This window comes from Opisthorchis viverrini, assembly GCF_000715545.1.
Source record: "Opisthorchis viverrini unplaced genomic scaffold opera_v5_490, whole genome shotgun sequence".
Taxonomy (NCBI): Eukaryota; Metazoa; Platyhelminthes; class Trematoda; order Opisthorchiida; family Opisthorchiidae; genus Opisthorchis; species Opisthorchis viverrini.
The window spans coordinates 11,346-25,453 of NW_008752148.1; the positions used below are offsets into that span (position 1 = coordinate 11,346).

Here is a 14,108-nt window from a genome sequence, read left to right on the forward strand (position 1 = left end):
GAGCTGCGTTATCCTCGACCGCCGATGGCAGGCCGTCAGTTGCTTGCGCTGAGCCTCAACACAGCGGGATTTGCCCATGAAGATTCATTGTTTATTGATGGCTGCGGCTCTTCTGGGTTCCAGTCCTTGAAGCCTACACAGGCTGTTCAAAGCTGTCGTCAGGTGTTTGGGAACAAGTGAAAGGGTACGTCTTCTTACTGTAGGTAGCTACCGTTGGCGGATATGGAGGCAGCCTAAGAAGAAATCCATGGGACCCGTTCCTATTGTTTGAAACCCACCGAGCTGTAAATACAGAGAATAAACGATACATGAAAACCTCATCACCTGGTGGAGGGGATATGTGCATTCTCCGACACAAGTGTCGACCATCTAAATGCACCTGGGTGTTTACACCATGGATTATAGGTCAGGGGTTGAGTCACCCTCTTTTGTTCCAATATTATGACAGTGCACACTTGGGGGTGGTGGCTTAAATTGCTCCAAACCGAGGGAACATGCGTACAAAGTCATTCAAGATACCACTTTCAGAACGTAACCGTCGCCCCTTCAGGATTTTTTGGCGGTCACGGTGCTACGACTTATGCATCTCAGCTTCCCACGCGAACCACTCAGCGTGCCCAGACACCTGCGTGGTGTGTTTCAATTTGTATTAGTGGTACATACGCTTTTCCAGGCGACCGTAGGCATTTTCCAGACGGTTGTTGGTCACAGCGTTCCGGGGTTGTGCGCGCGTAACCCGTTTGCGGCTGACGTACGACCAGTTGACCGCGTGGGTCTAATTCGTCCATGATGAAACTCTCGATAATACTCGCTTACCATTTCCCTGAACAATACAAACACTTAGCGCAGGGGGCAAGCTTTTCGCTTTTTATACGAGCATCCATAGCCAAACGTACGTTACCCACGCAATCTGTAATCAGAGAGCTGTAGAGCCAGTATCTATAGTTCAGATATTAGTTGCTTTAAAAAGCTTACACAAAACGGTTTGTCGCGTGTGTACCTCTGATATTTACTTCATCCGGAAAACGTCGATGCAGTGCTATCTGCTTCCGTCTGGACAGGCACATGTGGCCGTGGTACCCTTCTTTTGACCACACCACATGCACGAGCTTGGTCTCCGAAGGATTTCCCAGGGCAGGAGGCATATCATCTGCCACAAAAACACAACGGTCCGTCACCTATTCAAAGGAAATTGCTAGCGATTCCGGTCGTAGTTGCATACGTACTGCGTAGTAAAGATCTTGCCGAATTAATTGGCTTCAAACTGTCGCACTTCACACAGCGGCATTCCATACTTCAGCATGGCTCTACAGGTGCCCAACCCCTCTTTCGCTATCATCAATATACCGGAAGTCGATTTTGCAAAACTCGGAAACCTTGAGGTTGTGCTCAAGATGAGGTGATCGAGAGAAGATCCCCTGGCTCCTCAGACAAAAGCCAGTGACACGTGCACAATTTTTTTATATAATAAATACGCCCAGTTTACCAGCTTCTTCGGTTCCTCTTGTTCAACTGGCTTTGCTGTTCACTTGCTGCATTTGTAGTACATCAACTCGTAGTACATATTAGCAATGGTGCTTCGACTCTTGGCTACAGGCACAAATATCACAAAGTTACTCGTCATGTATTCCTTTGTGGAATTCTTAAATATTGTGATAGAGGAAAAGCCAATAGCCCCCAATTTCTCAACGAGCCGCTTCTCAGGCCCTCAAATTGCAGGTTCAAAATCAAATGCACGCAAGTAATTGAAAAGGAGATCAAATAAAACAGATTGCAACAAAACGAATGTGGATTAAGGTGACTTTTGTTTTAAGCATATATGGAGCGTAACGCAGTATCGCCACGTATAAAATTTATTCCACCCACAAAGATTTTCGAGGAATAAGTGCGTTCTGGAAACGTATCGATGCGTTGGCTTGATATGTGCCCCCAAAAGAGAGTGAAGCCTTAATAACTTTATTTCCTTTCTCTCGATGTCCCCCGCGTTTAGATCCTGCCGGGTTAGTCATGACCGAGTCTACGTTGGATACTGCCCACACCATGTGATATTGTTCAGATTTACGCAATCATGAGCAACCGCAGATTTCAAAAATCACACTTTATTCTACTGCAATGTTGTGAAAATAACCAACGGCATTGCCACCAGCCAGTTGAGGAATAAACATTACTGTGCTTCATAAAGTAGGGCCCACTGGTGGATGATACCAAAAAATTGAGCCTTTCGCCGTACAAAGTTGAGATAAGTCGGTGTTGATTCCCCCCTGTGAATCAACGGTGAACAAGGGTAACTTTCTTGTTTTCTGACTACTCATGAGCAACATGTCTTACACCTGCTTATTATGACACCGTTTAGTTTTCTTGCTGCTCGTTTTCCCCCCGTTTCGTTTCCACTTATGGTCTGCTTATCCCTCAGTAACTGATGTCAATATTTTGTTGCCCATCTGTCATTGCCTGCAAGTTCGTCTCGATCGCACCTATTTTGAGCGCCCACTCCGACGGAAAAGCGGGCCGACCGGGTATCGAACCCGGATCCTCCGGACGGCAGGCGAACGCGCCACCAACTACACCGACTTGACGCCCAGAGCGGCTGATTATTTTGTATTACCCATGTATCGCGCCTGCCAGATAGCCTTTGCTGAGCTTTGTTTTAAACGGACGAAACCGCGCAATCCGACTTGTCACTCGACACGAGCGGCTGCGTCGACGCCGACAGAAAGACAGCCCCTCACATCCCGAACGTGCTTACTCCTGCGCCGTTACGGCCAACTCACACTGTCGGACTGCCCCTATATGTATGTTTGTACATCGTTTGGTACTTACTTGTTGTTGCTTCTATAGAAATCCGTGCTGCGTCAGTGACTAATTCCTGCTCCTGCTGATTGTGTCATTGTTGACTGTACTTTTGCTTAATTCATGAGGCATACTAATCCGCTCGTCTGTAGAACCAGTTCCTGTCAGTCCTCAATACATCATCTGCCGCCCCACGTCTGTCTGCTCCTATTGACTGCTGGCTACTGACTACGTATAATTTAATAGTCGCAATCGTCCTGTGAGATCTATAACAGTTGGGAAGGTTTTGTATGGAAAAACATGCTGCTGGGGACGGGTCATTCCGTGCAAAGCGTTCACATTACCGAAGCCTGATACCACTGTCAAAAGGACAATCCACTGAGACCTGGGTGGACTATTATGTATCACCTGTTTATCGTCCTCCGTTCAAATGATGCCCATACCAGATTCCTGCACGAAGTTCAGGTGTGACTCCATGTCACTTGAATATTTTGCATAGTTCTGGCAAATCCCACTAAGTGGAAAAGACAGTTTTCGCCAATGTCAACTTGCGTTCTTTGTAAGAACGCAGTTAATTAAAAGGTTAGAAGCAGCTTCGGCGAAGTTTGGTAGCAGTTGGCGGGATAGGGATAGACTCAAATAATCTTCCTTTGAAAAGTGCGGATTTTCGCTTAACTCTGTTGGTGGCATGAGCTCCACCGTGGTTATTTTCTCATGCCGCGATGGTTTTCCAGACTGTGATCTCCCTTCATTTTTATGGAATAAAGTTCTTCGATGCTAGCTTAGAAAATTCAACGTGTGTCACAGACCGGCGTTCTGACGAAGCCTATCTTATGACTCACTGCTATGTTGAAAACAAACTTAAAATTTGTCTGCCGGCATTCCTGTACGGTTCACACAGTGGTTACCAAATAAAATCAAGAATAACGGCTAAATGAAATGACTGCTACAAACGTCCGAAAAACACAGTCCAGCAGGGTCAGTCGGGTGGCATCTGCCAGTGGTGGGCAACAATAACAGTACGGAAGTTTAGTTTCTTTTAAACCTACATCCACAAAATATCTGACAAGGCAAATACCAAAGACAATCTGAAATACCACTCACAAGAGTTATCACTGAGAGGAATCATCGCATTAAACCAGATATTCCAAGGTCACATCAAAGGTTCTGATAGTAAACTCGTGAGGTATGGGGAGTTACAATATTTTGATACCAAATACTAATAATCAAAAATGCGGCTTGGGAGGCTCTGGTAGGGAGACGCCGGGTGACCGGGTCGTCTTTTCCTACCGAGGAAACCGTATAGAACTACTCAACCAGATGGCCATTCGTCACGTTTTGTTGTAAACTCTCCTACCGAGAGCTGATTACCTAATGGTTTTTCACAGGAAACCAAAGCGAGGAATGGACGGAACTCTACTTAGTATGCAAAGTTTAGTTTGCTATCCAAGTACAGTATGCACAATATCAAAAGCGGGGCAAATATTCAGAAAATTGGAAACAGCCGGTTAAGAACTTACTGCTTACCCTTGATTCTAGAATCATAGTGGACCAGTTGAAGGACTCATCAGCACCTTCTGTGCCAGTGCACCGCGGCCAGTAGGGGTCTGGCTACCCAATAAGTTGGTTTACCAGGAGTGTGTGGCAAAGAAGTAAAAATAATAACGCTAGTTTGGGTATGCAATAATAAAGAAACCAGATGGAGCAGACTCACTATCAATTGTTCTCTTTAAAATAGTTCGTCGTTTGCCCAGGTCGGCGAATAAACAATAATCCAATTATGGTGGTCTAGGGGTCCTCTTCTGAACAGTTCCTACATACAATAGATTCCGGGGATGGTTTGAAATATCTTGATACTAGATTTAGCACATAAGCCTTGCGAATGACCGCTGCAAGTGCCAGCGAAATCAGAAGAGAGAGTCGAAGCACGTGACCACGCTTGTATTCTGTGTAATTGTACAAGTGCGCGTTTTTGTAGTTTTTCGTATGCAAACGAAAGACGATAAGGCAATTGATGAAATACGTAGTGTTATAATGCAGGCAAAATAAAGGTACAAAACGCCACGAGCCAAACATGGACTACCAGAAACCCGCCCCATTGCCACACTCGGAAACCGCGAAACCAGTGGAAAAGTGAATCCAATGACTTGCAAAGCTCTACCGCTCACAACTACTACGTAGACGCAATTCTTTAGGCTCCCAAGTCTGGTGCCCACTCTGCCACCATTGGATGACAGTGGTGATATATCTCCTAAGGGAGCCGATACAAGTGCGCCATGGCTTTGTTTATCTGTATGTCGAGGCTATTGTCTGCGCAACGAGCGGCCTTGTTCAAATCTTTCCTCAGGTGGTTTTGTAAGTAATGATTGATATAGAAGTAAGGGGTCGTCTCGGACAGTATATAAAAGTATGTGCTATAAAACAATGGATTGAAGTTACGATATCCACAGGCTTTCTTGCGTAACGTAGTTGACAATGATGCCATCGTATCGTATCCGAGCCGGTTTGTTCATGTGTTTTATTATTACCTGTTCATTTATTAGAGATCAAGACGAACGACTTCCGCTTTCCAATGTACGGTTACCTCCAGCCCCTGGAAGGTAGGTCCATCAGGTGTTGTGTTTATTCGCATGGACTTGCTCCCCACTCGGTATACGATACTGTACTGCCATTTAGCTGCAATTCCTCACCGCTTGCCACTGACTACCAAGTTCCCAACTGTAGTCAGGTATGCGAGCATTTCCGAAAACGGTATGTTGCGTCCTCGGCTGCCGGGAGAAGTTGCGACAATCGTGTCGAGGATCGTCTATTCGCTCGGAGGCAGTCAGTCGTATGAAGTGTGTAATTCCTTATAGGCATCCCCCTCTGTCTTATACTTAGCGACCGTGTTCGTTCGTCGGAAATCTTGTTGGTATGCGATGTGTAGTAATGTTGACAATCGGTGGTCCTCGTTTCAAAGGTTCTCGTTTTCTGCACACGAATTGAGTGTTATGACCTGGTTAGCTTTGAATATGCAGGAGGGGTAGTCGAAATTAAAACCTTGTTTCTTTGTATAGCATAGTTTCTGCAGAACGAGTTTCACCACCGAATATTTAGATCCCAAGCACCCCTTTCGCGTCATATTTCTTCCCTTGCGCCTCATTTGAACGAGTTCAACGTCTGACAGGATGACTTTTTGCTTCCCGCTACTGCATCATGACCCCACACGCATACCGATGGTTCTTGCCGGTACTTGGAGGAGCGTTTGCCATCTCACTGCTGGTGTGCAGGGACTTGTACCTCCACCACTGTCTCACGCTAAAGTCGTTCACGAATTTACGGGTCGATACTCAGGATCGAGGCTTTCGCCCAAGTTTCCCGGGTCGGTTTTGTTATTGTCGTTCAGCGGCTGCTGTTCGCCTGAAGGGCACAAGTGAAAAAGGGTGTAGCACTGCTCCTCAAGTTCTCAGGGCTGGACAGTAAGCTTGCCAGCGCGAGGATTCGCATAAAAAGCTTCTAATAGTGCTTGGAACTGGGTACTGAATGTGGCGTCGACAACCGTTGGAGGAAGGTTATTCTACGCAGCAACCACCCTAGATGAGACAAAAATCTACCCAGTAAAATTGTGTGCTCTGAGCTTGAAAATCTTTTTACCATGTCCTCGTCGTGTGTTGGCTGGATCAACGGTGAAAAGCCCTTTGGCCAGACCTTGTCTAAACAGAGCATAAGTAAGTATTAGGTCTCCTCGGAGTCGACGACACTCGAGGGAAAAAGGTGAATCAACGCGAGACGCGCTTCATGGTCCACGGATTCAAGACCGGGGGCCATTTTCGTAGCAGCCCGTTTGAGACGCCTAACGAGGGGTACGTCCTTCTTGCGTCCTGGTTAGACAACTTGGTTGGCATATTTGAGATACGGTCTGACGTAGTTCGTCCACGCGCACTGTCACTGGCACAGATTCCAGTCAATAATATAGCGCACAGGTACATCACATCGCGTTCATCACCCACCATGGAATATAAACAAATATTGAAACTTCCTGCTGAGGTGTTTGAAGCCAGATCTTGGTTAGATCGGATCTGATGAAGCCTCGGAAAATTACGATGAAGGTACATGATGGACAACTGCTGGAAGTATCTTATGGAAACCTAGAACCTGACTCATCTACTTTCTATCTAACTGATGCTGAATCGACGCAGTGTGTCGAGAAAGATACAAAGCACTAACGAAGTGGACGAAAATAACCGATGGAGACCACATACTGACTAAGCGACAGAAAATCCGTTTATGAGCTCCTCACATTTACAGCTATTCATAACTTTATGAACAAACGAGGTGGACCGGAGACGTGGAGCTCTAGTATGGGTAATACCGTAAGTGCCAATGGAATGTGGAAATGGCGGCATGGGACCGAACGAAAATGAAACTCCCCCGTCAGTTCATCCCTTTAAACTGAAGTACATTACTGGATATCACCTCCAACTGTCCCCCACTGAATGAGACGTGGCCTGAAATGGTCTTTCACCTTTAGGCTTAAACAGATTGACTGAATGAATTGGTATGTTTCTCTGAGTACCTAAGGGATCGAGAGACGTGTTCGCAGCCGGTAACGAATATATCCAACTGGGAAAGCCATTCGTGACGCAATACAACCTTGGACAAGGGTCTCTTAGCAATGGGGTGCTTGTCGTTCGTTTTCATGGCGCGTTCTTTCCTTGATACGGACTGACTGACAGGGGCACCCGACGTTTTTTCTGGAGCATTACCACTTCTGTTTTGATCATTAACTCCGTGACATTAATCTGCATGATTTGTTTACGACCTTCGGTCGAAGGACAATGTGGACGACGGGTTGGGCGTTTTCCAAAAGTCGTCACCCAAACGTAGGTACATTACACGCCATTGCCATCGGTGAGACTACGTAGTATCTGAGGCCTACTGGAGTACGAGAAGTTAACTGGAAAGTTACAGAAGAATAATAAGGATGTCATCAGGCTTGTGAATAGGATTAAGCAAATTAACTCGGACCAGTTTCGGCTCTGTCGTGTCGGAGGACGTTGTCAGATATTGTCTTGCTTGGGGCTCCATCTAGGACGTCGTGATGGACCGAAGGGCTATCTTGACTGTCATTGTTTTCACACGTTTGCTGTTCTCTGTGTCAGGACTGTCGATTTTAATCTGACCTTGTATTTGCGAATAAAACTGGTCTAGGTAACCGATGTCCAAGGGTATCACTTTATGCCCAGTCAGTGTAGCTGGTCTCCCGCGAGAATCGCACTCTTGAGGAACGAATTCGGTCCTCTATCGGATATCCTTCGATTCACTAGTTTGCTGATCACAAGTGGATCTCCAAACACACTCAAACAGTTATTCAGATACTCAACAATAAAGGAGGTTTCAACTGTTAGAGTTTCGTTCAACGACAATAAATAGGACGAAGGGATGACAGTTATCTACTGCATGCGATAGCCCAATCAGTTCGCTGACGTCAGCTCGTTCCTCTTTGTTTGGTTGATGGATTCTCTGAAGGCATATTTCAATTTTTCTGTTTATCAGTTACAAACCGTGTAACTTGGGCACATTAGTTCCAACTACTACATCGATCACCGGAAAGTGGGAAAGTGTAGGACATACAACCAAGCCTTTGAAGCGGTGGCATGTTTAGTTAGTTCGGTAACTGTTTAGCTACGAATTTCAGGTGATAGCTTCGCTGGACGAGCATCACTGACTGCGCAATTGGGCCATTTCTGCCAGTGTAATTAATGATTGGCGAGTTAAGTCCAGATTTCCTATCCATGAATCACTATGGATCACAGTGCCGCAGTGTAAACTGCCCTTGGAAGACAAACTGATATCAAGTCGGCCCCACAGGTGTCCGAGGTCGCCAAAAGCTGTCTTGGCCATCGCGAACCGAGAAATGATCTCATCTCCAGCCATTCCGCCTGAACTTACGCAACTGCCCATGTAAATAGATTAAACTACCACGTCAGTTGGCTCGTCTAAAAAAAAATCGTCCAACTGTAGCACCCTTCCGGTGCCTAACTGCCATGCCACCCGAAGGTTGTCCGAGGGCTGGGATACTGCCAGGTCGCCCAAGCCTAGACAAGGGAAGTCGAGTGGCAGAGGTCGGGTTCGAGCCACGGACCTTCCGGTCAGTAAATTCGCGGTCTAACCACTTGGGCCATCTCGCCCCCAAGAGTGAGGTCCGGGTTTGGTCCCACCCAGCCTTGTAGCAGCACTTTACAATTTGCAGGTGTGAAGTGCACGGCAAACCGTGGGGCAAAGTTACTATGTTTAAAATGGTCTGTGTTTTGGAGGATCCGAACCGCATATTCATTACCTGTGGACGAACATCCCAAGAACATTTCGACCACCGAGGTTTCAGACACAGAAATTTCAAGCAGCAGAATAAAAATTTGAAAAGGATATGCGAGAGAGGACAGCTTTGTCTTACACCATTGGACGTGTGAAATCAGGTGATAGTTTGCCAGGTACTCGTACGCGCTCACAGTAGTTCGTGTACAGTTTCTTCTTGGGGGATACAAATTTGGAAGGGACACCTTTGATCGCCAGACACCGGCAAATTTTCACACGGTCGACGTAGTTAAAAGCCGCTTTCGAACCTAGAAAACCGACCAACATAAGACGGTTAAAGGTAAGGCTATGGTCGATGCATCTTCAGGCAGAGCGAAATCCACCTCGGTTCTCATGAGTCTGCCTCCTGATAATTGATCAAAATACGCATAATGCCAGACAGCCCATTCATGCGTCGGTTAATGCCACGATAGTTTCCTCATGAAGACTGGGATAATGGTTGAGGAGTTCCATTCGACTGGTATTCTGTTTCCGTCCCATTATGATCGTCAGACTGTTCACCAGGACCACCCCACCTTTGAAGAGTGCGGGATGCATACCATCCGGGCCAAGTGCCTTGTCGCATTAAAGGATTGGTATCTCACTCTGGGTTTATGTTAATCGTGGACTGGTGTCGATGTTCATTTCAGGCCTGCTGGGTGCTTCAAGCGGTTGTGTTGAAAACTGAACAGTTCTTTGATGTGTTCAAACCATCGCTCAAGAGGACAATCACATGGATGAACTGCCGTTTCGTCTTTTTCGCATATCATTGATCGAATTAGCTGAAATATGGTTAGGTTGTTGCCTGCAGCGAAATCCCTCGAAATCCACCAGCGTTCTCTGTCACTTTTCAAGCTCCAGATTATCTGGTGTTTGAGGGATCTGTGTGGGCCACCACAGTCGCCAGTTGCTGTTATGGCCTTTCTGGGAGCAATATGATCTGATAACGACGATCTTCACTGTTCATTTAGTTGGGTTGGTTGGCTTGTACAGACCTAAAAGCTGACAGCAAAGCTTCTTTCTCCCGCTCCCATTCAACCTCCAAGCAATCTTCGTCATTCGCGTAACTGTGCGTTTCCAGTAGCCTTCTAGTCAGGTTAGTTCGATGCTCCTGAGCTACTGAAGCTTGTCGAAGTTGACAAATGCGATTTTCTCTGCTTTGGTGCAAGTAATTCTGATGGAAAGCGAAATGGTAACGGGGCTCGCAAAATGCCATGGTCATAATCAAGTAGCCTGCCACAAAAGGAGTGACAGACTTTAATTGAGGCTCTCCATCAGTAACTGATAGCCACGTGCTCCAACTGAGTCCATTACTGTCTTGCAGTTGGTGGCCTCCAAGTAACTCGATGTGAGCGTTTGTTGTAAGTTGTACTGGTCAGGAACAAACGTTGATCAGCACACAGCGGAAGCAGTTGTTCCCCATTATCCGTCGATTCCAAATTTTTCACCTATTTGCGATTCTTTCGGACATAGCTGTCCAACTTGGACATTCATATCACCCGCAATATCCGTCCTTCTTACCGACCGAGTCAATCATGACTGATCTTGATGAAACCCATCCTCAGTTTCAGAACTGCCGTCTGTCTGGGCGATGCTGATACCACAAATAAACTCCGTCTATCGCATCAACACACATTGATCCTCATTGAGCCAGACAACCGCGTAGCACACAGCACTGGGTTGTTCAGTTTTGAAAGTATTTCGACCGTACTGTATGGTGCATCGGTTGTCACCGTCAACTGTGAGGCGATCGGAGTGTGCGGGTTTTAGGACCGCCCTTTTTTAACCCGTCCTTCCTCGCGGAAAGCAGCATCGCTGCTTCCGTAAATATGGACATGCTGGTCGCCTGGGGGGAACGCCTTACTGCTCTCACACTCCCATCACAGGACAGTTCGGCTTTACTTCCGAACAGCCTCGTAATACGCTTACCCGCAGTAAGAGGACTCGGTGTTCTTCGTCGGGCTGCTCCCCTGGGGCCTTCTTGGCATGGCTGAACCTGGATTCTAGCCACTATAGCCCACAGGATCATTGCAGCACGGGAACTCGATCACCACCGACAGGTTTAGGTCGTGGAGCCGTTTCATTATGTAGAGATTCGGAAATTCGGAAACCGGTTTTCGTCATGCGTTTTTTATTCACTTGGCCGCTTTCACGGTTCATATTCAAAACGCAGGAGGATAGCGAGCTGCTTCTACACATTGGTTAGATTCTGGGACGAAAATGTAAGTCTCAATTGGCAGTTAAACTGGACCTTCCATTAGTGTTGGTCCCTTTGATGAAATAGACTACCACTGCTGGATGAACCAGACTGGTTATGTTAAGCCATTGGGACAAAGTGCCTGCTTGGTTGAATGGATATTCTCCCTTCCCAGGTTGCTGGACTTATGGAACCCATCGGTCGGTTCTCTGACAGCACTAGGTTTGTGTTTGCCCCCACTATTTTGCAGTAACAGTTTACACTTCCTGTTTGTATTTTTGCTGGGGAATCCAAATCTAGAAAGAACATTGAAGGTCGTCAACCTACCAAGCATATCTTATTAGTTTTAAGGTCAAAAACGAGCAAACCTTATACACGCTGGGAAAGATCAAAACAGGAAAATGAGATCTGCCAATTTTGCTAATTCATCGGCTAACTACCACTCCGCTTCTATTCTGGTTAAGGCTTCGTGGAGGGGGTCATCATTTGTTCGGCTGGTGAAGAATTCGTCCGGCTGAAACCGGTTTGTGCCCACCCGTGAGCCTTCGTTCAGTCTTTCCGTGCTTGGGCTTCCTATCGAAAAGGAACCCTACATATTGCATCACTTGGATGTAGATGTCTCCCATGTAATTGTCATCATCCTCATCATCGACAGCACGACATCGATGCTTCATTGCCGTAATCATATCATTCACGGTTGATTTATTACACCACCTAATCCACTGGTCTTTGTGGACAAAGACAGTAAAGTTTGCTGTGGTATGTCGTTCGATGTACTATTACGGCATTTCTTATATTCAGTTCTCCCGACATGGATACGAAACCTCTCTCGTTTCAGCCAGCGAGAAATCAATAGAACTGAGAAGCTGAATATTCCCGCTTCTTAGGAATCAGTCACTGTGAACGCGTTTTCATCACTTTTCTGGAAATACTTTGTTCTGAATGTCGTTGGATATTCTTGTTTAATGCAGCCTTTATGCACCTAAGGTATTTTTGTTGCAGATGCCAATGCGCCATTCTCTGAATTAAGAATTCCCTTTTTGCTCGAATCGGCAGAGAGGTTCGTGATCAGGAAGAATTTCAGCGAAATTATGCGGGTACTTGGCAAATTTTTTAACGAGTTCCGTAAGAATCATTTCCTACCCTAACCGAACGGGCTCCACCGCACCGTAAACCACATGAAACAGGGGTTTCCCGCCTGTTTCCTACAAAGTCAACAACACGTATTAGTTGGGAAGCCAGCATAATATGCGGCGATCACTTTCCAGCAGAACACTTACTATCGAAGAAATAATTACTAATATTTCACTGCAGTCACAACTACAGTCGTGAAAATTTACTCGTAAGCTACTCATACAATTGAAGTGTATTGTTAGTACTGGCCTGACTACACAAAAAGTCTTTCTCGTAATGTCACAGCTAAAATACTATACAAATGTGGTGTTCGTTTATCTCATTGCATCATTTCGCGGTGCGAAAGCTGAATTTGTCCTAGAGAAAAAGATCAAGGACCACTTCTTGTCTTCAACACTACAGTCCAGTGACCACATTTGTTTGCCCAATCTAGCCTAATTTTTGACTCAGCTGTTCATTACTTATGAAAAGTCATTGATTCCTTACTTCTCACGGGATTATTTAAGCCTTTAGCTTATTGCAAAGTAGAGATAGTGATCATTTCTGGGAAATAGACAATCCAATACCACTTTCGCGTTCATTTGAACTCGTCAGTTAGATGGCGCTGGAAAGTCCACCTCCAGTAATTGTTCCTGCAGGTTCGCTGGAGTGGACCGACCTAAACCATTCATTCAGATGCTCTATTAATCAGAAATGTGTGAGGGTCATTAATGCTTACTGATTGTTATTCCAGACGACCGCACTTCATGGTTGCTCGTGCAAATACGGATAACCGAATAATGGCCTAACCGGTTCATCATCATCATCATCATCATATGACCTAACCGGTTGGCATTTGTCAGACTAGAATTCACAATTGCTTCAAGGGGCATCTTAGCTCACGTTCGCAGCTCAAGGCGTGGGCAGACCTATGTGAGTTTTCACCCATGATCTACGATTTTGTGCAATGAGTGGCCCTTGATGATTCCGATTGTAAAACTCTGTCTTTAGGCCATTTACACCCCTGCAAGCGTAGGGCTAAATAAAACGCCAGGAGAAATTAAGCGGTTCGGAAACTGCCGGGTCCTGAATAAAAGCTATTCTTTCTACTTACCCGTAAACTCATTGCCTTTAATTTGCGACAGCAGGACATCAGTGTTGAACACTGATTCCATGCCGTCTGTGATGATAATACAGGATGTCTCATAATAGACACAAAATTTGATTGGGTGAGTAGACGTAGCCAATCAGATGAAGGATGACGAAATCTTTCATTACTAGTAGTCACAGAAAGGAAGTTTTGTGTTCGAGTGTCGGCATTTTTTCTCTCTACCATGGATGTCAGTGCACGCATCGAAATTGTGAAACTCTATCATTCCCTTGGTGAAAGCGCCACAGCTGCACTTCGTGGTTACAAGACCAAACATGGTCTCTTCAAAGATCTTTTCACCGTGTCAACCATTACACGCTTGATTGCGAAATTTGAGTCCACTGGGTCTGTATCGAATTTTCCTGGCCAAGGGAGAAAGTCTCTGAGTGATGAAAGAGCGCCCATTGTACAGAATGCCGTCGAGCAACTTCAGACCCAGAGCACCATGGCATCTTCGTCAATAACTCAGATGTCTCAGTTGACCGGCATTCCCCGCGCCAGCGTGCATCGTATTATGAGACGCCA

The 14,108-nt window shown here is 45.9% G+C and overlaps 1 protein-coding gene across 1 annotated transcript in view; it reads left to right on the forward strand.

Annotated features, from left to right (window-relative positions):
• Positions 1-5,219: 5,219 nt before the first annotated feature.
• T265_15416 (hypothetical protein) overlaps positions 5,220-14,108 on the forward strand; it is a gene marked incomplete at both ends in the record, with an annotated part of 28,121 nt that continues 19,232 nt past the window's right edge. Inside the window, 2 exons of the mRNA XM_009178004.1 lie at positions 5,220-5,293; positions 5,334-5,390. Coding sequence (XP_009176268.1) covers positions 5,220-5,293; positions 5,334-5,390 — 131 coding nt within the window. The remainder of the gene's footprint in view (positions 5,294-5,333; positions 5,391-14,108) is intronic.